The following is a 21,165-nucleotide window of genomic DNA, read 5'->3' on the forward strand; positions in this document are numbered from 1 at the left end:
GAAGACAGGAGTTCTACTGACATGCTCTCCTAAGTTCAGAGGGGCCAAGGAACTGGCTGCATGCTCTGAGTGATTTGCACAAGTAAAGTTGAGTAGGGGACCATCTTGGTGGCAATGCTTGCTATCTAATTTTCCACCTCTGTGTGAAATCTACTACTTGCTTAATGACATCTGGGCTCTGCTATAATACGAATCTATGCTCTCAGAAGATTTTATTTCCCTGAAACAAGATAGTGCTGGAGGAGGCATTGCTAATTTATTTAGGTTCTCATCTGGGGGACTGGAGAGGGGATTTGATGGAGATAGGGACAGCAGGCAATTGGAGACATGTCAGAAAGTAAAACAAGAACCCTGCTTGGTACAGGCAGGACAAATATGGGCTTTAATTCTGCTTGTACATGACAACTGACCTCCCATGGGTTTTCCTAACAAATATTAGCTTGAATGCAACTGTCTACAACATTACTCTGCGGCATTAAACCTAAGCTCCCTCTATCCTCAGTGACTTTGATCAGGGGCATTTGTTAAGGCATCAGAACGCTTAACCGTCCATAGTATTAGCACAGTCTGAGAGTTGCCATGGTGATTTCAAAGCAGGGGGTTGCTAGCAAGTTTTGAAGTGATGGTGACTTATACATCTGAACAGTGCAGCAGAAGGGTTTCCCTCATGCAGAAATAGCCTTATAATCTCTTACAGTCTCACTGTGGTGGCAAAGGCAGCATTTTGAACTACTGTCTATCATTGCCTTCACAAAGCCTTTTTTTCTGGGACAGCAAGCACATACTGAACCTCAGAAGCTGCAGTTACAGAGCTTGTGTAAGTCTGGCTGGTTTCTGTGATTTGAGGTGCTTGTAATCAGGACCTGGGTTATAATTTTCTTAGCTCTCAATCCTTTTGTTCTCTTCTATATGGAATGTAGTAATTTTTATTAAGAAATATTACCGCAAGCAAATGTGACACAGGAAACTTTAAGATTCACTACTAGGAGTCATTTTTATGCTACGAATCACAGTCCCACTAAGTTATGTTTGAAGCTACAGGAGCCCAAGCAACAAAAGGTGCCTTGAACCTAAATGTCATCCTAGCGCCTTTTTCCATGGTAACAAATTTGTGCAGGTGGAATTTCACTTTTCATGAAATAATTTTAGTGGGAAAGAAGAAATATATCAATCACCCTGTTATATCCCATGATATGATTTCATTGCCAACACTTTTACAGTTTTACTAGAGGAAGGACTATCACAGCAGATAAGGCATGACACTTGATTCTCCTGCTATGACTCACTGGGTCAAATATTCAGTAGTTGTAAATGATGATGATTGTGTTCAAGGCAAAGGACAAGTCCTCAGCTAGTGAAAATCTGTGTTGCTCTACAGAAGTCAAGAGCGACGACAGTTGTAGCTTAGGCTGTTATTTCTTATGCACCTGTTTCCCCATAGCCATCCTCACCCATCTTTACAGAGCATGCTGAGAACCGCGGATGAGAAGTGCGGTGTAACTGCCCTGGGTTGAGCAGAACCTTGTCTTACAAACTATGGAAAATCTGAAGTTTGAGGAGGTAATAGTCATATCTTCTACAGACATGGCAAAATCTAAGATAAGAGCAGCTAGCAGCTACATAGTTGAATGGGTATAACTGATGTGCTTTGGGTTTGGTGATTTTGTCCTGGGACTGAACCATAGGGTTGAACCCCTGTCTTATGCAAAGATAACCAGTTAACTAAATTCAGCTCCAGCATATCTGGGCACTGCTATAGTTATTCTTTGTGTGGAACATTTATCAGGTTACATTTGGGGTAAGTCTGATACGTTTCTTCAGAATTCTCAGAAGGTTTCCTGAAGGGAAGTGTAATCATGCTTTTTTTCAAATCTGAGTTTAGCTATATAGTTATTATCATCAGAGAACCCCTCTCCACCCCCTGCACACACACGGTCACATGCACACGCTGAATTACACTTACACAAGTATAACTTCCAGTGAAGCAGGAGACATTATTTTCTGCTCTGCAAATGAGAAACTGAAGCACAGTGAAACTGATGTGGCAGGTTCTGATTCTCAGTTTCACTGAATGCACCTTTCCTAAAACCTAACCTTGTCCTGTGGCCTGAATAACAAACATGCATTTATACCTCACCTGATGAATTTTGCCGAAGTTGCCTAGAATTCATCTGTGCATTGAATTTGTGCTGGGCAGAGCAGAGGTCCAGTAGATATTTACATGTCTTTGCTGTATCGGTAATGAAGGTGTGTTTCTTGCCACTGAAGCTGCTTTCAATCATGAATTTTTTTCTCTAAAGGGAAAAAAAAGCACAGCTTGCTTCATATATCAGTCATTACACTGAGGCACTGAACGTTTGTTTGTATAATCTTGTTGGTTTGTCCAGTTGTATTTATGCCTGGCTGCATGCCTTTTGGATGCAGTAAATGCCTATCATAAATTCAACAGTTGTTAGTGAGGTGTCTGTCATTGGGATCATTACTGCCCTATGTCAAAAGTCAAGAGCCTTTGGACGTTGACTGCATTGGGAGCAAGTTGATAGAACTGGCAAAATTTGGCCCTACAGATGTTAAAATGGTTAAACCAATTTAATGTAAAAATTAAAATATCTTCAAGGGGCAGAAGGGCCATTTTGGGAGAGCAAACAGGCTGGGAAATGTGTGAGGCAGGATGACCCCTACCCTGTATGATGGTAGGCTGATACGCCTCTGATGGCAGAACACCATTTAGAAGGGGTCACAATCTTGTCACCAATACTAGTTTCTTAACAGACTTCAATATACTACGAGAAGAGGATGGGAATAATAAGACCGGCAAAGAGGGAGACATGATCCCATGACCTGATGTAGGAAGGAAAACAAAAGAAAAGGGAGAGAGAAGTAAAAATGAGAGAGGAATGAATATGGAATATGCCATAAAGAGGTTTGACATAGTCTCTGTAATAGTCAACACCAGATTATTCAGTTTTATAGTAATTTGACTCCAGCCTTGGCAAAAAACTCCAGCACTAAACCTCACTAAGAACTGTATGCCTTGGGATCCACATCCAGCCTTGATTTTAGACTGTTTTCAAAAAGGACTTGCCTGTACAGAATGAGTCTAATCCTGGCTCTGAAGGCAAGAAAATCTATCAAAGTGACAGGCAGAAGGGGAGTAAAGTAGTAGAGTGGAGAAGAGATTCACTTGGTTCCAACTCACATGAGCTGAAATTCTCTCTGTTTCACGCCATTGGAATCTTAAACTGGCAATTCTTGTGTGATTTTTGACCTCATACACAATGATGCCTTTGGCACAGATTCCCAGGATGATATCCCCTCCTGCTCCTTTCTTCTCTTGGGACACACGATAGAATAACACTCCATATTCAGGAAGTTGCTGAGTCACCTTGTAGAGAAAAAGTACATTTACCATGCATTATTCAAAAAGAGACATGGGGAGAAAAGGTAGGTAGATGGGAGGGGAAATGGTTTTGAGTACGTTTACTGAATATTCTTTCACTCTGTCAAGAAACGTTTGGAAGCCCTTACCAAATTTTCATACCTACTGACTCACAGAATCATCACCTTACTTTGGTATGTCATAGAGCCATAACATGCATTCATTTTCCATGTGTAAAATTTAAATAACACTTTCCCTCACACCTCATTTGTAGAGGTAGGAGGATTATGTAGCTTCCTGCACAATATTCTAAACATTACAGTGGCACTGAGGTAGTCAGCATTACTTCTACTTGGCACTTGTGTGCATTTCTGAATAGAAATCCATGCAGGATTAATGCTGCTTGACTACTGTTAAACCTTGTTTCTTTCCATTTTCTTTTCTGTGTCTTTGTTTTCCTGAGCAAACCCAGAAAACACCAGGTACAGCAGATATGATGATCTTAGTAAAACTGCTAATACTTTGGTGCCAGGGCTACTCTGACATTGTTATGGGCTTCTGTGGTTTCCTTTCTACACTAGTGATGACCAGCTGGAAATCTTAATTGCAGCAACACCACAGCTCCCAGCCTGCAATGAACTGAGGTACATACGCCCATTCCTTCATGGCTATCATCTTTTAAAATCAGACATTACAAATTTCCATTGCCAAGAATTGTAAGTTATAGGGTTTGCTAAATTTTACCTCAAAGTACATCACCTAAATATAGTGGTGACTTTTGAGGGAATTTCACTGCCCCAGAATTCTCTTCAGTGCCAGACTTTACAGTAACAGACCTTCAGTGTTGCTTCTTTCTTGCACAGTGCTCATTGCTGGGTGAAAAGTTAAATAGGATTATACTCCAAGGGACTGAGGATGTGGCTTCTGCCCCTGACATCTAACTGTGCAGAGGATACCCTGAGGAACTCACCCAGAGCTTCTGGGTGTTGTTGCATGTCGTTCTACTTCCTGCACTCGGCCACAAAATGTTAAAATGTGACTCAGACCCTTTACAGAACTATGGAATATGAGGAGGGTTTTCCATCTTCTTTTGTTATCTGAAGATCAATATGAGTTTATTCTAAAACTTTTTTTTCAACCATGAATAGACATTTTCAGTGAACAAAATAAAACACTTTAAGAAGTTCTGGTTTTCGGAACAAATGTTCATGTCCTGAAAACTGGGGCATCTATAATCACTAGCTGAACCTGGGTTTTAATTTTTAATCCCTTTCATATTTGGAATTTGCATGTTATTGCCATGGGGGCTATCTTTCTCACTTTGTATGATGTGTTGACTCCTTCTACAGACTTATTCATTGAAACAGATACTAACAAAGCTGCTTTTCTTCATTGGATTTGCCATGCATGATGGGACTGTCATTAAGGCTAAGCTTCAATCTATTTCTTCAATTCCACTGACAGTTTTAGATGAGGAACTAACATAATTAAACAGCAACTGAACTAAAATGATGCTATAAATAAAAGCATGTGGCACTGCAGCAAAATGGCTACTGACATTTATCCATTATCTAATGTTTGATATTTTTCATTTGATGGAAAGTAGAGAAGTTTGGGGGAGAAGGAGAAATTAGGGGGGGGGGAATTAAATCCTACGTCATCGTGACATCCTAGAGCCCTAGAGAAATAGTCATGTGAGAAAATACTTCAGATAACTCCTTCCTCACTTCCAGGGGTCACAGGTATTTTTAAAAAAATAGTCACTACATGTTTAGAAAGTGGCTAAACAGCTGCTATAGTTTCAGAAGTCAAGAAAGTGCTTATTCCCATGTTCTATAATAATTTCTAATACATTCAGTAGCTGTATTTATAATCATCTGGAACCCGGACATGTTGGTAACGTGCTGAAAATTTGCATCAACCGTTAGGATGTTGAAAATACCCTGAAATGTGCATTAACCCTTTATAAACTATCGGTGAAAGGAAACCTGCCATATAAACGTGATGTAAGTTATTTAGAGTGACAGTATCTACAGCAGAATGAAATTCTGAGTTTTTTGTTGACTATTCAAATTTGTTCACCTTATCTAAAATCCACTGTATCAGGCAAGAAGGAAATAATAGACAATAGTAAATAGAGAGGGGCTTTCTACCTCAAAATAAATAAATAATGTTTGGGGTATGGCAAGTTACCTTTAAAAATTCTAGTTCAGCTTCATCCTCAAATAGGGAACGATTCATACGATGTAATTTAGCAAGCTCTCGCTGTACATACACCAGGGTCATTTTCTCTATTCGGCTTGCTGGAATGTAGTCTTCAACACGAAAATAGCTCTTCCCATGCATCTTTGGGAGAAAAAATGAAAAAACAAAAGAGAGAAGAGCATTTTGTTCTTTTTTGACTTTTTTTATTTGGTGCATTTCCATTTTCAGGGTGACCTATATGCTGAAGTCACCCTGTTGCCATTTCCTAAAAGAAGATGGGGAACAGCAGGTAGTGTCCTGAACAGCCGAATGTGCTTCTTGCACCTGTGCTCAGCCAGGTGCTCAAAGCACACGCTACTTCTCCATGCAGAGGGGAGAAAAGAGCTGGGCCTACAGTCTTGCACTCAGAGCTGACTGCTACAGCTGCATCACTACAACCTCCAATGGGGGACCCCATGCTGGGGTGGATCCGACCAGATGGATCAGACCACTGAGAGTTCAATTAATAGAGCTACACTGATTTATATAACTGAAGATATGCCAGAGAACATAAACGGGTATTTTCTGCACACTTCAAAGCTAGGATAACTAGTTCAGTTATACCATCAGCAACCTTCCTGTCTTTGCACCTTGTGGATCTGAGCCTACACACAAAATAGCTGTGAATTCTGGAGTGTTTATTTATTTTTCTCTTCCATTTTTTCTAATCTCTTGAAGCCCCTCTGCACATCCAAGCTGTGCCTATGTTGGAAATTTTCTACAGATTTTCTGGAGTTTCTTGGCTATGTTATCACTGATGAAGGACCGAGAGTCTTTCATCATTCTGCCATATTCTCTGCCAAATTCATCTGGCTCATTACTGCTCCTTAATCAGGCAAATTTTGTAATTTTTTAAATTAAATCTGAAATGTGATTACTGAAGGACTTAGCTGAAATTATGTGCTGTTCACATTTCTTCTTTAAACTCTATGTGACAAACAGAAGCTGCAAAAGCTGTTGAGAGAGACCTCTGAGAAATATTGTATTATTTATCCACACCTCAGAAGCATAATTGCCAAGCTCTGCCTGTAAAGCCAAAGCGCCGAGTTTCAGGGCAGTCTCATCATTGCAATATAAACGCTCCTCCAAAATATCTTTACGAAGCTGCAGGTAAAACTGATGCCTTGTCAATCCGTGCCTGGAACACAAAAGGGTTTAGGAACACAGGAGGAGCCTTGAATAGTCACCCTAAATGCTACTGGTTTTCTTGCAGTCAGCAGAACCATGCACTTACTGGATAACATTAAAGTGGTTGACAAAGAATTTTATCCTTAGAAAGAGTGTGAAATTAATGATGGAGGTTTTCTTCTTGGGTTGGTCATTCCAGCCATCTGGGGCCACTTTGTAGAGTTTGGTCTCCTCGTCCAGAAAGAAGAATTCTTTACCTGAAATGAGAATTTTGCGTTCTGTGATAAGTCTGGAGATACTTCAGAAACTCAAAGTTCTGCTGTCTTCATTCAGTGCATCACTAGCAATAAAAAATAAAATGGATCATGGATGTTAGTTGAGATTTACTTCTCTGTGTCATGGCTTAACTTACCGCTTCTTTGATGGAGAACTTAGGATAACAGTGTATAATTTAGGATTAAAATTGTTAGATGCTGGATTGGTGTGGTATCTATGGAATCACTCAAGAATTAATGGGGCTTGCATTCTGCTCACCATTCAGGTTCTGCAGCCCATTGTAATCCTCATGCCCTACACACAAGGTATGCTTCTTCCTAGTGCCTCAGCTGTGCTTGCTGTCAGAAATGAGCTAGGGACATGTGGGTCTTGTAGATGAAATAGCTGAGCCTGTAGTCCAATTTATATCTAGGAACAAAGACAGTCAGCCTTCCTCAGTGCAGTGCTTCCTGGAATTTCTGCTGGAGCTACATGGCTCAGTATTATTCCAGTACAAGGCTGGGACACAGCCTTTTCTGCATGAGACTATCAGCCAGTAACAGTATGGCTGTGCTGATGCACAGTCCTAGGGTAGACATGCTTTACATCAGTGTAGTACAGTTTAAACCAACATACCTTACTTTTGCTTAAGCTTTGGACCTGCTTTCATCTGAGGATCTTAAAGGATCTTACTGGAATTCATTAATAAAGTGACTACAAAGGCACTGAGGGAGAGAACTGTCACTGTAGTTAACTGTGTCTCATTACCTTTCAGGTAAGCCAAGCCAAAGTAGAAATGTTCCACCAAGTTTGCATACGCCACCACGGTGTTGAAAACATCTCTTGCCTTGGACTTGATGTCACATTGCACCTCAAGGCACTGCCCGTTGAGTAGAATCACATTGAGATTCCTTTGGGACAAATAGGATTTCCCTTTTTTAGTCTACGAACATGTAACAAAGAGTGAAGAATGAGTGCCAAGCACAAACAGTGCAAGTTCCACCACTTTTTATTACTGAGGTCCCCTAGTCTCCTGTCTCTACATAACCTGATGGAATTGGTCACAACACGATGCTATTCTCTGCCTCCCTTCTCATAAATTAATATCCCAAATATTTCTAATTTTTAAAAACCCCAGGGAATCCCAACAAAACAGCTGAGCATACTCAGACTCTACACTCACGAGGGTTATTCTAGATTTGAGGGTATTTCCAAACTTTCTTTGCCCCCATTTTTACTGCTGTATGCTGTCAGCCTTTTACCTTATCTTAATGAAAGGTAGAAGATGAGCCTGCAAACTGGAGTCCAATACATTGGCATTAGATGTCACATTGGATATTTACTGTATAATCTTCGTCTCAAAAGTCTTGTGCTAAAGTTCTTAGCTGAGAAGGATAAATTAAGCTATTTTCACACCAACAGAAATAACTACGTAGCACTGAGAATTAAATGCCCTCCTTTCAAGTCTCAATACCTCTTCAGGAACCCTAACTTGGTTTGGGAGGAGGACGTGGCAAGAACACTGGGTTGGGACTCGGATGAAACTTACAAACAGCCCCAACTAAAAGGTCACTAGATTAGTTCTAAATTCTTAATGTTCATACTTACCACAATTGATCCAGGCAGCTGTAAGGTCACTGGTGGTTCACTAGACAAAATAATAAATTCTGGACCTGAAAACTGTAAGGAGGCAATTCAGGAATTTAATAAATGTCTCCTTAATGTAATGAAGATCCCAAACACCAGTACCAAGGAAACCCATTTCTGTTGATCTGCATGCTGTAGCTAATTGACTTCAGTGTCTGATAAGGTGCAAATGCTGATTGAAGACTTCTCTCTGTTTGGAGTCTCTCCTGTGTGGACTCTCTGGGGTCTAATTAGGGGTAAGCTCATACTGAAGCCTTTTCATCTGTAAAGGCCCTTAACCAAGATCCATTTCCTTTGCAAGGCACCTATCTTCACTTACAGAAACTTAATTTCTTCTGAGACCTTTTCACATTTGATTCCCATGTTACTATGAGGACAGTCACAGACATGCACACACATACATATACACCACTGTGATTTCATAAGCCTAGCTTCCATAGGGAACCAGACCAAAATGCAGAGCTGCTTTCTTCCCTGTAATGAAGGTCGACTGATATTTCTTATTAGCAGACAGTGTATTCTTTTGCTTCAACTTCAACAAACTGTAATAGCACAAGATGCTTTTTTTTCTTGCTGAGCATCTACCTTGAGGAATTTTGCATATTGGTTTTTTTTCAGGTTCATCTATGCTTTTAGATCCTTGAAGCAGACAGAAATAACTAAATGTCTGCAAGTGGTAAGATGTGGATCCTTCCAACCATTCTCCATGACGTAGTACCTAGACCTATCTAGATCTTTTTTTAAGAAAATTTATGGTTTGTTCATAATACTAGTATTGTCCTGCCAACAGACAATGCAGTTTTGTATCACATATAAAGAGGGACTAGCACTTTGTTGTAACAGTTGCTGGACTCCTTTTGAGGAACTCCATTATTATCCCATTAAAAATCATATTAACAAAATTTAAAACTAAATTTACATACCAAAAGATAATTTCCCAAAATATCTAACTGAAACTCTTGATCATAGTTCTGCCACTGGTCAGTCTTGAGCTTGTGAGCTGGGCACAGGTGAAAGGACTCACCAGCCTGAAATCTGTCCCTTCTACTTCCACAACAGAAAACTCCATGGGCAGCAGCACCATGGAGTTTTCTGTGATTCGGTTATTTTGGGATTTTTGTGATCCAACTGCCAAAGAAACATTATCCTTCCCATTTAACAGAGTCCTGCAACAAATCAGCAACTAAAAATAGATGCTTAGGTGAACTATTGGTTTGGCACATTCACTGCTAGCCTATGCTTTCTGTCCAGGCATACACTGTAAAAAACATTTAAGTCCTTTGAGCACCATTGACCAGCAAGGGTTTGGGTTTAGTGTCTCTGCAAATGTTTTTGCTGTTCTGAAGCTCCTGTCAAAGTGGTTGATGAAAGCAGTCCATATGGTGTTTGATGCTTGCAGAAATCACACGTGTAGGTCGGTAAAGGTTCGATTATAAGTTTTTGCTTAGTCTTTATGGACAAGAGCTTTCACTGCCTTCAGTTTTGAGTTATCACAACTGGATCATGTCTAATTTGGAGTCTGTCAATTTAGAACACTCATCTAATGAGATGACTTAGCAGTTAATATGCACATCACTGGTGAATGACAACTGGATGAGAGGTTTCTCTTTAGTGATATTTACATTTTGAAATCAGCTTATATGTTTTTCATTAGTCACCTTTTCCTTCCTGTGAAACAAACATTTCTGTGATGCAGCAGCTGCTGTGTAGTCCTTTGTAGACACGGAGAAAGTGGAACCTAAACTTAGCAGGTTCTGTCTGCTGTTCTTCTGAGTTCCACCAGGGATTTCTTCTACGGCACTAACTGACCTTCAAAGGAAATGTCATAGTGAGCAATATAAATAACATGCAATCAAAACAACACAGACTTGAGGACAAAGAGTGTAAAGTACATTGACTGGCAAAATATTATGAAATCCAGGGCAATGTAAGTTATAAGTTGTTAAATGTTTCTTTACAGAAAAAGGAAAATTATATTACTGATGATATTACTGATGCCCTTTATAAATAAATCTAAACCATGCTTTAATTGAATAATAGTCTTTTTTTCACTTGGTGAGCCAGATCTAGCTGGTTTAAGTCTGGTGAAGCCAACAGGCAAAGAATTTAGCCCCATGCCTTTCTGAGAATTCTACACGATGAAGTCAATTCCTCATTTCTTATTTTCTGAAGCAAAAAAGCTTCAGAAAACCATAGCATTTGTTGTTACATTATTCAGAATTTCCCAGAAAAGGGAACTAAATTATTTGAATACTAATTCATTAGAATAAATTAATGCCTTACGGAACTGAGGGAATTTTCAATTTAATTAAGAGAAAGATGTGTGAAATCTCAGCTCAGAAAGCTGTCGTTATACTATACTTTTAACCTATAAAGTTATGGTGTTTTCCACACAAGCAGGCACATGTATGCTTAGAATAAACTTAAAATATAATATATACTCTTATCAATGAGGAAAGAATGATCATGTGGTATAGAAGGAAAGTTTTTTTTGAGGTGGATTTTTATTAATTATATTTTCAACAAATGCCAAAGTCACATGTAAGATTTTTTGTTATCCCAAAGTTTTATCCTTTTCTTTTGCATGTTGCGGAGTTGCTTCAGGAAACTGTTCAGGGAGTTTCAAAAGGTTTTTAACGAAGTTACTGGAGTAGTTGCTTATCTCTTCTCCCTGGTATCCAGTGACAGGACACGTGGGAATGGTTCAAAGCTGTGTCAGGGGAGGTTCAGACTTGGTATTAGGAAGCATTTCTTGACTGAGAGGGTGGCCAACCACTGGAACAGGCTTACTAGAGAGGTGGTCGATGCCTCAAGCCTGTCAGTGTTTAAAAGGCATTTGGACAACGCCCTTAATAACATGCCTTAACTTTTGGTCAGCCCTGAAGTAGTCAGGCAGTTGGACTAGACAATTGTTGCAGGTCTCTTCCAAGGTAACTATTCTGTTCTAGTCTAGTCTAGTCTACTCTCCTCTCCTCTCTTCTCCTCTCCTCTTTCTCCTCTCTTCTGTCCTAGTTTGTATTCCTCTGTCTATAAAGATATCTAGACATTTTTGTTTCTATCAACACAACCTCATAAAGATCAACATTTAACTAAGACATATGCCTAAAGATGACCTGAAGATACTTTTGTGCATATAAAAATACTATTAGCTCAAAACCCAAGATGGTGTATTAAGACAGCTTTCTTTTCCTGTGGAAAACACTTCCTGTTATTAGTCCTGCAAGGTGAGAGATGCCAGACTTGACAGCTGTGTCTTCTTTATATATAGCCCTGCATATACTTACAAGCTTAACTTTATGAGATGTAAATTATGTCAGTTGGACTGCTTACAGAAGTGAGCATGATGATATTAGTAAGTTTTATAGATAGTAAACCCATCACTAAGTTTTGTGTTGCTGTCCTCCTAGATGGGAAACTGATGGTTTCCAAAGTAATTATTTCAACTCCACTGTTTTCATGGTACTTACAATAGGATGGTGACCGTGGTAGAAATTCAATTGCAGATGCTTACAACCAAAAGTGGCGTTAACAGTCCCTGAAGTTCTATGGGAAACAGCTTGCTGGAAATTTGGAGAAGAGAGTTCCTCTTTCAATAGAGGAGGGGAACATTTTCTTGGCAGCATAATTTTAGATCAAGGATATCAAGATGATACCCAGGTTGGTAGTCAGAGGCATGGCAATTGCTCCAAAATACTGAGTAAACAAATCTTCTGTTACTGAAATCATTACCAGGTGTGTGATGCATATATAGATGTCTGTATACACACATATGTGTGTATGTATGTGTGTGTACAGGTAGACAGAGAGTTCTTTCTTCACAAAAGCTGCCACTATCCTGCAACCTGCTTGTAGTTCTTTCTTATTGCAGATTTAGAGGTGTACTGGGGTATCTCATTTCGCTCAGATTATCGTAGCTGATTGATCAGGAAGTTCAAACTGTTTACTTGGGATACATTTAACTGGGAGTTGATCTAAATGGAGCATTTCCTGTGGGCCTGAATTACTCATGACATGGTTAAAAAAAGAAACTCCTGTTTAACTAGATCAAGAACTCAATTTAAGTGAGATGTCTGTAGGGATTACATGGTATTTAACTATGGGTTTCTGGTCTTTGTAGTGCCTAGAGGGTAACAGTACTTACATCTCTTGTTCATTTGGAAACAGCCATGATTACAGGTGCACTATGCTAACACCCAGTCTAGAAAACTCTTGTTTGGCAGCAGTGGTGTTCCCCTGGATTTTGAAAAGGAGTTAGTATCAGCTGTACAATTCTCAGCTTTCCTTGTCTATGTACAGGGCTGCTGTACATGCCTTGGCTGAAACGAGGCTAATCCTCATGACAGAGCAGAGGTCTTTACTGCTTGTGCCCCTAGGTTACCTTTAACTCTTCAGTAAACAGGTGGTGCAGGGCTGGAAACGGTTGACACAAGTGAGACAAATCAATCTAAGAACTGAGATGGAAATGCAAATAATCCACTGAAAATGATGGATCATCTACATGGTCTGTCATAATCACTCCAGAACACATCAAGCCTCTTTAATGTGACAGCAACGCAAGACTAGATCCAAAATCTGAATGTAGACAAATACGAACTCTGCAGAATGCCTTGCCAATGAAAGCAACGACTGTTCATACCTTTTCAACAGGTTTTTCTCTTCTACACTCTCTGTGGAGCTGCTTTGCAGTTGTTTCAGTCACAGCAAGCTATTGCTGCTTACCTGTCTGATTCTGATGGAGACAGGCTAGGGGCAGCTGTTCTGGGAGACCAGTGACATCTGGCAGGACGCAGTGGTAAAGAGTAAAGGTGGAAAACTTCAGTGTGCTTGTTTTGTACGGATTGTTCAGGGCCCAAGCTCCATTTCACTAGAGGATTTGGACTGTTTTGCTTGGAGCTGAACCGAGACTAGGTTCACTTGAATTCTACATGAAGAGTATCTATTATCAAAACAGGTTCAGATGGTGATCTAGGCATTTTCTGATAATGACATTGCCACACTAGTTGTCTGCTTGACTTGGTAATAAAACAGCTTCCATCTTTTAGGAATATGAGTTTTGATTACCTGTTTATGAAGAGCTTGTAGCTACTTTGTGTCCTTGACCCACTAAGGCTGGGGTCCCATGACCTGTGTGTCTGTGGAACTCTCCCTGAAATGAATAAAGGAAATTTCACAACTGAAGTAATTGTAGCAGCACTCAGCATCGGATCTTGGGACAATTACAACAAAGAGGAAATTTAGACTGGCTACTTTATGTGTTGCTCTTGGGCGTGTCCGTGCTTGGGCATGATAAATGGCTATTTGATAAGACTAAGTGAATACTACACCAGCAGTATACCCAGTTCTGTAGTTATTGTTACTTCCTCTTCATAACCCTTCATGTGAATGTAATTTGGAAAATAGCTGTGTAGCTACAATGGCTGTTATTTCTGTATGTATGGGGGTAATTTGTGAAACAGCTTTTGCTCTTCAGAAATTACCCCTAGTATTCTTTGTTCTTCTATTTCCAGGCATAAAATTGGTGGGGGGGGGGGAAGCCATGAAACTTTTCTGACTTAATCAGAGTAGGATATAAAATCACTGAAATGAAAACTATTTGTAAATATTCCACTGGTTATTTGCTACATTCAATACATTGTGAATGTTGTTCCATCATAAAAATCTGGTGGGAATATAGGATGGTTTGTGAGTCATTAGCAAATCAGATTTGTAAAATTTTTCACCCTCAGTCACCTCTGTTGCTACAGAAAGGATAGGCATTGCTTTGTCCAAATATATGAAGGCTGAAATTTAGAGGTAGAACCAGAAAAGGTTATGCAAGTGGTAGTTCCATGAACATTTCTTCTAGCAGCAGATATGTTTAAAATGCTTTAGGGAAGGGTGGAAGGTTAAATTTTCTTCACTTGGATCATTTTGTTATCTTATTTGAAGAATTGCATATCAAACTATTACATAGGCAGAATGATCGAGGTGATAAGATGAGCTATGTGGAAGCAATCATTTAGGTCAGCTTTTTCTCCAGATAAAATATCCATGAACTATACCCTGAGACCTCGCTCTGAATTCCAACATGAAAACATGACATTGAATTCTACTGTACCAACCACCAATTACGATTTTAAAAACTAGAAAATCTACAGTCACATTGCTAGAATATGCATAAACAGGTTTTTTTAAGCTGCAGATGGTAGTGACAAAATGTGAGATTTGAGATAAGCCAAATACTTAGGGCTAGTTACCAAAGTTAAGATTCAGTCCTGTGTTCTGAAGCTACATGCTTTTTAATGAGAAAGCCTTGCAAAATTCTCTGCTTACACTATAGGTTTCACATAATTGTATAAATATACTTTGACAAGCACATAAAATTCCCCTTAGTTTTTCTGTCTCAGCTATTATGACAGTGGGACAAGTTGGCTACTTTCAGTGGCCAGACTGCCGTGCTTTGATCACAAATCCAACACGTTCCTGATGTTTAACTAACATGTGGCCCTCAAAGAAGTTGATCCTGTAGATGATTAATTTATTATATTGTAAATGAGCTTCTAAAGTACAGTCTGGATAGAGATATTGATCTCCCTTGATATTGGTGCTCTGTTAGATGTTAATTCTTTTCAGAGAAGAATGCATTTTTCTAATACATTATCTCATGAAAGAATGCCTGTGGCAAACAAGCTGTCACATTCTGTGTTTTCTCCTGTATTTTTAGAGTTTTGTCTTACAAAATCCTGAGTACGAACAGCTACCAATATTTCAGTGGAGACTGAGACATGCACGAATTCACTGGAATGAGCCTTTGTCAAATTTATGACCAAAATTTTTTTAAAAAGGACTTACAAAACAGGCTCCTGAGTTTACTTTCACTATGTGCCACTAGGTATGTGACTGACACGTATGCATCACATAGGGAACAGCTGCAATCTCAGGTTTTTATTGCTGCTGATATCGATTGCAATTCTGGAGCTTCAGAAAGGAGGAGAGTATCCTTCAGGAGGAGAGTATCAACAGCAGTTGTATGAGTCACCTCACCTTCCTCATCCTTGGGGCTGAGAGGCTATTACATATTGGTGTTTTTTCCCCAGGATATATCCACATTCTCTCTGTGAATTATCTCCTGGCAGACTTGTGATAATGTGGTGTGCACCCAGTTTTTTTGCCATCTTTCCTAGGGAAATTAGTCCCTTGAGATCATGCTCTATGTCTTTAATTTTTGCCTAGTGAATTTTAAACCTTTCAAATTTGGAAGAGTGTGGGTAATATGTTCCTATGAATTGCATAACAATCAGCAGTTGGTTATCATAAACCCAAATGAACACACCCCAGTGAGAAAAAAAGCAAGAACTACTCAACAGTTTTCTGTTATTTATGGCATCAATGAACTAACCAGTTGGTGCGCATGCCTTGTTGCACCATAACTAATGTAGTGGACACTATGGTTATTGACTTAGGGAAGACATTTCTGGGATAAAAAAACTACACATGCTTACAGAGCATGTTTGAATCCATGCCACAGCATGACCTAGTACTTCGTTTCTCATGGAGGCTCATAGATGGAAGAAGTAAACTCCAAAGTACAGAAGTAAACTTCCACCTTTGGGTCTGGAAACTCAGGAGAAGTGCCTGAGGCAGGATGGAAAAAAAGGTTGAAAGCAGATGGGAGGGTGGGTAACTGTGGAATGGAGAATAGAAATGGGCAGGAGCCAGAGAATGGGGAGCTGGCATGGTAAGCTTAGTTTTCTAGGAGACATTGATGACGTTTGGTAACAGGAACTTTTTGCTCTTGGGCAGTGTGAACGTCCTGTCTAGGTGTCCCTAGCTCAGACTCCAGTTTAAACATGAAGATATACATGCACAGCAGTACTCCCCTTCCTGCTGAGTTCCCTTCTTTGCTTCATAGTATCCCCCTGAACTGTGATTTAAGTGGCTTGGGAAGGACCCTGACTGATGTCTACCACAACGTCTTCACTGAATGGATCCTCTCCCAAACAGTTTCTTTCATGTTGTTTCTGCCATAAAAGGATTGAAGGTGGAGCTAAAAGTCCAACTCTTATATCTCTGGACAAAGTAAATCAAAGGAGCAGCATTGCAACCTGGCATTTAGCACAATGAAAACAACATGCTGAGCAGGAAATACACAATGGCTTTAGGACAAAAATGAAAAGAAGACAAAGGGTTGTTTGGTTGTTTTTTTTTCTCTAGACTTCAGGTTTAGTCCCTTTGTTTTTGAATGGGCTTGAAGAAACATTAATCTGCACCATTCAAGTCTCAGGTATTATTCATCGATTCAACTGATTTCAGTGCTGCCATCTTGATATTGCCCATCATATGCATTTGTAGGCTAGCTCCACTGTTTTTCATCTGTTTCAAGGCCTCATGTGCCAGAAACACGCTGTCAGGCTTTGTCTGTGATCTGCTGAACACCTTCACCTGGCAAAGGGGGCATAAAGCAAGAAAGAGGTGATGGTGCTGCATGGTAACCAAGGAATATATAGCTTTACAGTAGGACACAAGTAAAAAGGAATCTAGTATAAAAGGATCTTTCTCCTCTGCAGGTTAGCACAAATACAATTCCCTAGTTACATAACCACAAGTGCATAGGAGTACTTATCACCTGACCATACGTGGGTAGTCTCACATTTCACAGGACAAAAGAGATGAGTACATAATTCATAAACATAATCTTTCAGGAAAATCTTACCTCTCCTGTGTCCTCGGTTAGACAGTATCAAAGATGTACTTTCAGAAATACTATTAGAGTCACTGTAGTCCACAGAGAGTTGTCTGTAATCTTCTGTTGACTGACTATAATTCATTAATCTGGACCCTTTGTCTGGAAACAGAAAGGAAATACGGTGAATCACATACTTTAATTATAAATCATTGTATCTGCATGATAACATAATAAATAACATTTGGCTTGAATAATTTTTATATAGTCCATGTCTGGCTGTCTTCTAACCCTGACTTCAATTCCTTAAGGACTGAGGAAAGCTTGGTAACTTCATTCTGTTACTTTCATAATCTTATTCTGACCCAAAATAGTTCTCATAGTTCTCCTCAACCATTCCAAATAAACCAAATCTCATATATTAGTTCTATTCTGCATGTTTAACTGAAAGGTTACAAAGTACAGATAACCTGCGAAGTTCTCCATCCTTATATTCTGAGGCCCAAAACCTTGAGCTATAAAGTATTCTTTCTGTGTGCTGGATGGACAGTGCTCAGACACTCTCCACTACCGGAGTCAGCTGCAGAAATTCCATTAAGGGATCATCCTATGTCATTAGGAACTACGTATTTCTGTTGCACCCTAACTTTACTTTGGTTGCATTGTCTCTTGTCCTTTTCCAGAATCTCTGATGGTGATCAATTTTAATTAAAAAAAAAAGAAGGAAATGGAATGCTGCCTTGAAAAGTGTGGCTCTCACGTTCTCTATGTAATCAGCATCCTGATTCATTAAAGTCCTTAAGCAAGTGTAAGCCACATGACCTGAATCCCTAGAAAACACAGAGATCACCCCAGATACGTAATCACTAGAACCAGTAGAAGGGAAATGGCAGGAATTTGTGGTTAATAGGGGGTTAAAGATGGGACCATCCCTTTTGACAGCAGCAGAGTTTTCACCAACTTACGCAAGTGTGAATCTACAAGCTCAATTTCTGAATGAGTGAGCAAGCCAATATGATTTGAGAGGTGGTTTGTCTGTATGTTTTCAGAAGAGTTTCCTTTTCTTATGACCAATAATACCTAATAGAAATGTTCCACAGGTGTTTAAGTGTGTGTTTAATTCTAGCTGAAGTTAATGGAACATATATGTGATTTGCTGAATAGGAATTGCTTTGTTCATATGCCTAATGTTGAGCATATCCAAAAAAAGCCTGCACAGCTTGGGCCAACGTTCCCCTTGCCCCAAAATCAGAGATTTCTGTTGAAGTGAACAATACAATATAAAGACTAGAAAAAAGAACTATCTGAACCTGAAGTCGACATTTAGTTACAGTTAGAGAATTACCCTGAGGCATAATAAAATCTTGATTTTAGTCAAATGAAATGTGAAATTAGTATATGCTGGTTTATTTATATAGTGAGCAGAATTTGGCCTTGTGTCTTGAAATCCCTCCAGCAATCCATGTGTGAATTTATAAAACATCTTTTGAATAGAAAAACGGAACTAAAATCAAAAAGAAACCACAAATCTTTGCTTGACTAATCAAATAGAAGGATGAATATATATTCCTTAATGGCAACAGGATAACTCCACAGAATCCCACTCTTTACTTTCGAAAATACACTGGAGTATACCAAGTACAAAAGCAGTTTTGAAAGTAGTTTTGTTTTTTATGCACAGGTTTTATGCAAAGTGCTTTACGAGTTGAATCTGTGCAAGCCGATTTGTTATCATTGCTTCGCAGCCCTCAGACTACTGCCCTTTGAGGAAATAAGGAACAGAAACTTTGCTGTCTTGCCTCAGAGTCTTTCCATTATGAAGTCTTTTATATGTAAAGCAATAAATATCCTATCCAACACTACATGTAATCACTACAGCATGAAATTAAACAATTCACCTAGCTTGGGAAAGACTCAGAAAAGACTGGCCATATCCTTATTATACAGTTCAGATTATAAGTTTTTCTTTACCTTGGTGAAAATTCATCTGGGAGGACAGTGGTGAGGTGTCTGATATTTTCTCATGCAGTCTTTTCCTTATCACATGACTCCTGTTAAGCTGAGAGGCTGTGCTGTCGTCAGTGACTACCCGCTCTACCTAGAAGACAGTAATACTGCAAGTCAATGTCATATGATATGCGGACTTCAGACTCTCATACTGAAGTGATCTTTGCCCTCTGCTTGTCAGAGGCTGCTGATTTGCTTGGCATAAGCAACTTCGTCTTCTCAGATTAACACAGGGCAGGATTGAGTTTTGATGGCTTCATGCTCTCATGCTAGCTGTGTTTAAGAGGGGACACCCTCTGTTACAGTGGGAAATAGAGTAATAGAGAGCGCAAGGGAAAAGGTCATCTCAGAACGTTAATGAATACTGGTTGAAAACAGAAAAAAAATATTTGCAGTATGTTTTCTTCCAGTTTCATTCAGTATGATAACAAAAAATGTTTGTTGATATTTCGATTCTTGAAAAAGACTCAGGTGCTCTCTTATTAAAGACTTCACGTGGTCAGGCTTGATTGCACAGTAAATGTTCAGCGCCACTCAAGGACGATGAATGAAACTCTCAATATGATATAAATGTGATTTCTTTGGATTTCACAAAGAAAGTCTGAAACTAGAGTGGCAATGGGGAAATCTTTTCTCTTGTGTAAAGTCCATTCCTTTGGCCAATATGAAGTCTCTGTAAAGGTATGATTGCTTCAGTATTAACCAAAGAAATGAAGATACTGTAAGCGCAAAAGCAGGAGTGTAAAAGTGGTGTGAGAGACAGCTTCATTCCCTCATTTGCTTGCACACATGCCCACTCAATTTCCTGCTTAGAAGTCTAGAACCAAATCTCACTTCCTTAATTCATACAAGCATTAATTTCAGGCAGATGTTCACCTGTATTCCATGTTGCTGCTCACCTCTCTCACTAAAGAAAAGCAGATGATTACAGTATGAGAGTAGTACTTACCTCACTGACACTTCCCACAGCAAACTGGACCATTTTCTTTATGTAGACATTTGCTGGTAAGAAAGCAGATTCCTTCTGATGTGCCTCACAGGCTTCCAGAATTGATTCAGGAGAAAGTCTTTTATGTGGCAGATCTTCACACAGTGTCAGCAAGAGCGTGTGTAGTTGGTCACTCAGCTGGAGGGACTGAGTCAAAATGGAAATACTGTTAAATGACATCTCCCAGTGATCTGAAATCCTGTGTAAACTGGGACCAGGAATTTTTGTAAGCCTTTCACCCTGGTTGAGAAATGGGCACTGAATTCCTTTAGACTTTGGGAAAATTCCAGACAGGCAGCATAACAGCACTAAATGGAGCCTCTAATGGGATCCAAGATAGCCTTGGAGGGAACTGGCATCTACAAGGAGGGTCATCAGCCTGTATAGGGGCTTCTTGGTGACAGACAACAGTTCAGTCTGCTCCACAGCTTTGCTAATTAGACATTGAATCTTAAAGATTCATGCAAGTAAGACATGTGGCAGCATTAGCTTCAAAAAGGTGAGGAGTTATACTAGCCAAAATTGTTGCCATAGAGACCAGATACTTAAATTTTAGAGTCATTTAGCTTATAGAGCCTTTTCTCATAGACCATTTATACCCATGAACGGGAGGTTAAATCTACTAAAAGCTTGTATTCTTCAAATCAAAAACATGCAATCAAAAGTATGGATATAGAAATGAAGCAAAATGTGTGCTACAAGTCTTTGAAAGGAATCTGGGTAAGCAAGAAATGCAAAATTTCAACTAGCAGAGATACTGGTAGAATTTGTTCAGAAATAAGGAGAGTTATTTAGTTTTATTCCAGCATCCCATTCTTTGAAAAAGCACATAAATGTGCGCAGCACCACAGTCGT

The 21,165-nt window shown here is 39.4% G+C and overlaps 1 protein-coding gene across 1 annotated transcript in view; it reads right to left on the reverse strand.

Moving 5' to 3' along the window:
* The window catches only part of FRMPD2 (FERM and PDZ domain containing 2), a 41,674-nt gene that overhangs the window by 14,961 nt on the left and 5,548 nt on the right, over window positions 1-21,165 (reverse strand). The window contains exons 4-15 of the mRNA XM_059821332.1: window positions 20,272-20,457; window positions 19,287-19,413; window positions 17,346-17,477; window positions 13,715-13,799; window positions 9,678-9,819; window positions 8,615-8,686; window positions 7,775-7,949; window positions 6,858-7,008; window positions 6,623-6,761; window positions 5,573-5,725; window positions 3,200-3,385; window positions 2,138-2,294 (exon numbers count right to left, since the gene is read on the reverse strand). Coding sequence (XP_059677315.1) covers window positions 2,138-2,294; window positions 3,200-3,385; window positions 5,573-5,725; window positions 6,623-6,761; window positions 6,858-7,008; window positions 7,775-7,949; window positions 8,615-8,686; window positions 9,678-9,819; window positions 13,715-13,799; window positions 17,346-17,477; window positions 19,287-19,413; window positions 20,272-20,457 — 1,705 coding nt within the window. The remainder of the gene's footprint in view (window positions 1-2,137; window positions 2,295-3,199; window positions 3,386-5,572; window positions 5,726-6,622; window positions 6,762-6,857; window positions 7,009-7,774; window positions 7,950-8,614; window positions 8,687-9,677; window positions 9,820-13,714; window positions 13,800-17,345; window positions 17,478-19,286; window positions 19,414-20,271; window positions 20,458-21,165) is intronic.

Source organism: Gavia stellata, chromosome 9 (genome assembly GCF_030936135.1).
Source record: "Gavia stellata isolate bGavSte3 chromosome 9, bGavSte3.hap2, whole genome shotgun sequence".
Lineage (NCBI taxonomy): Eukaryota > Metazoa > Chordata > Aves > Gaviiformes > Gaviidae > Gavia > Gavia stellata.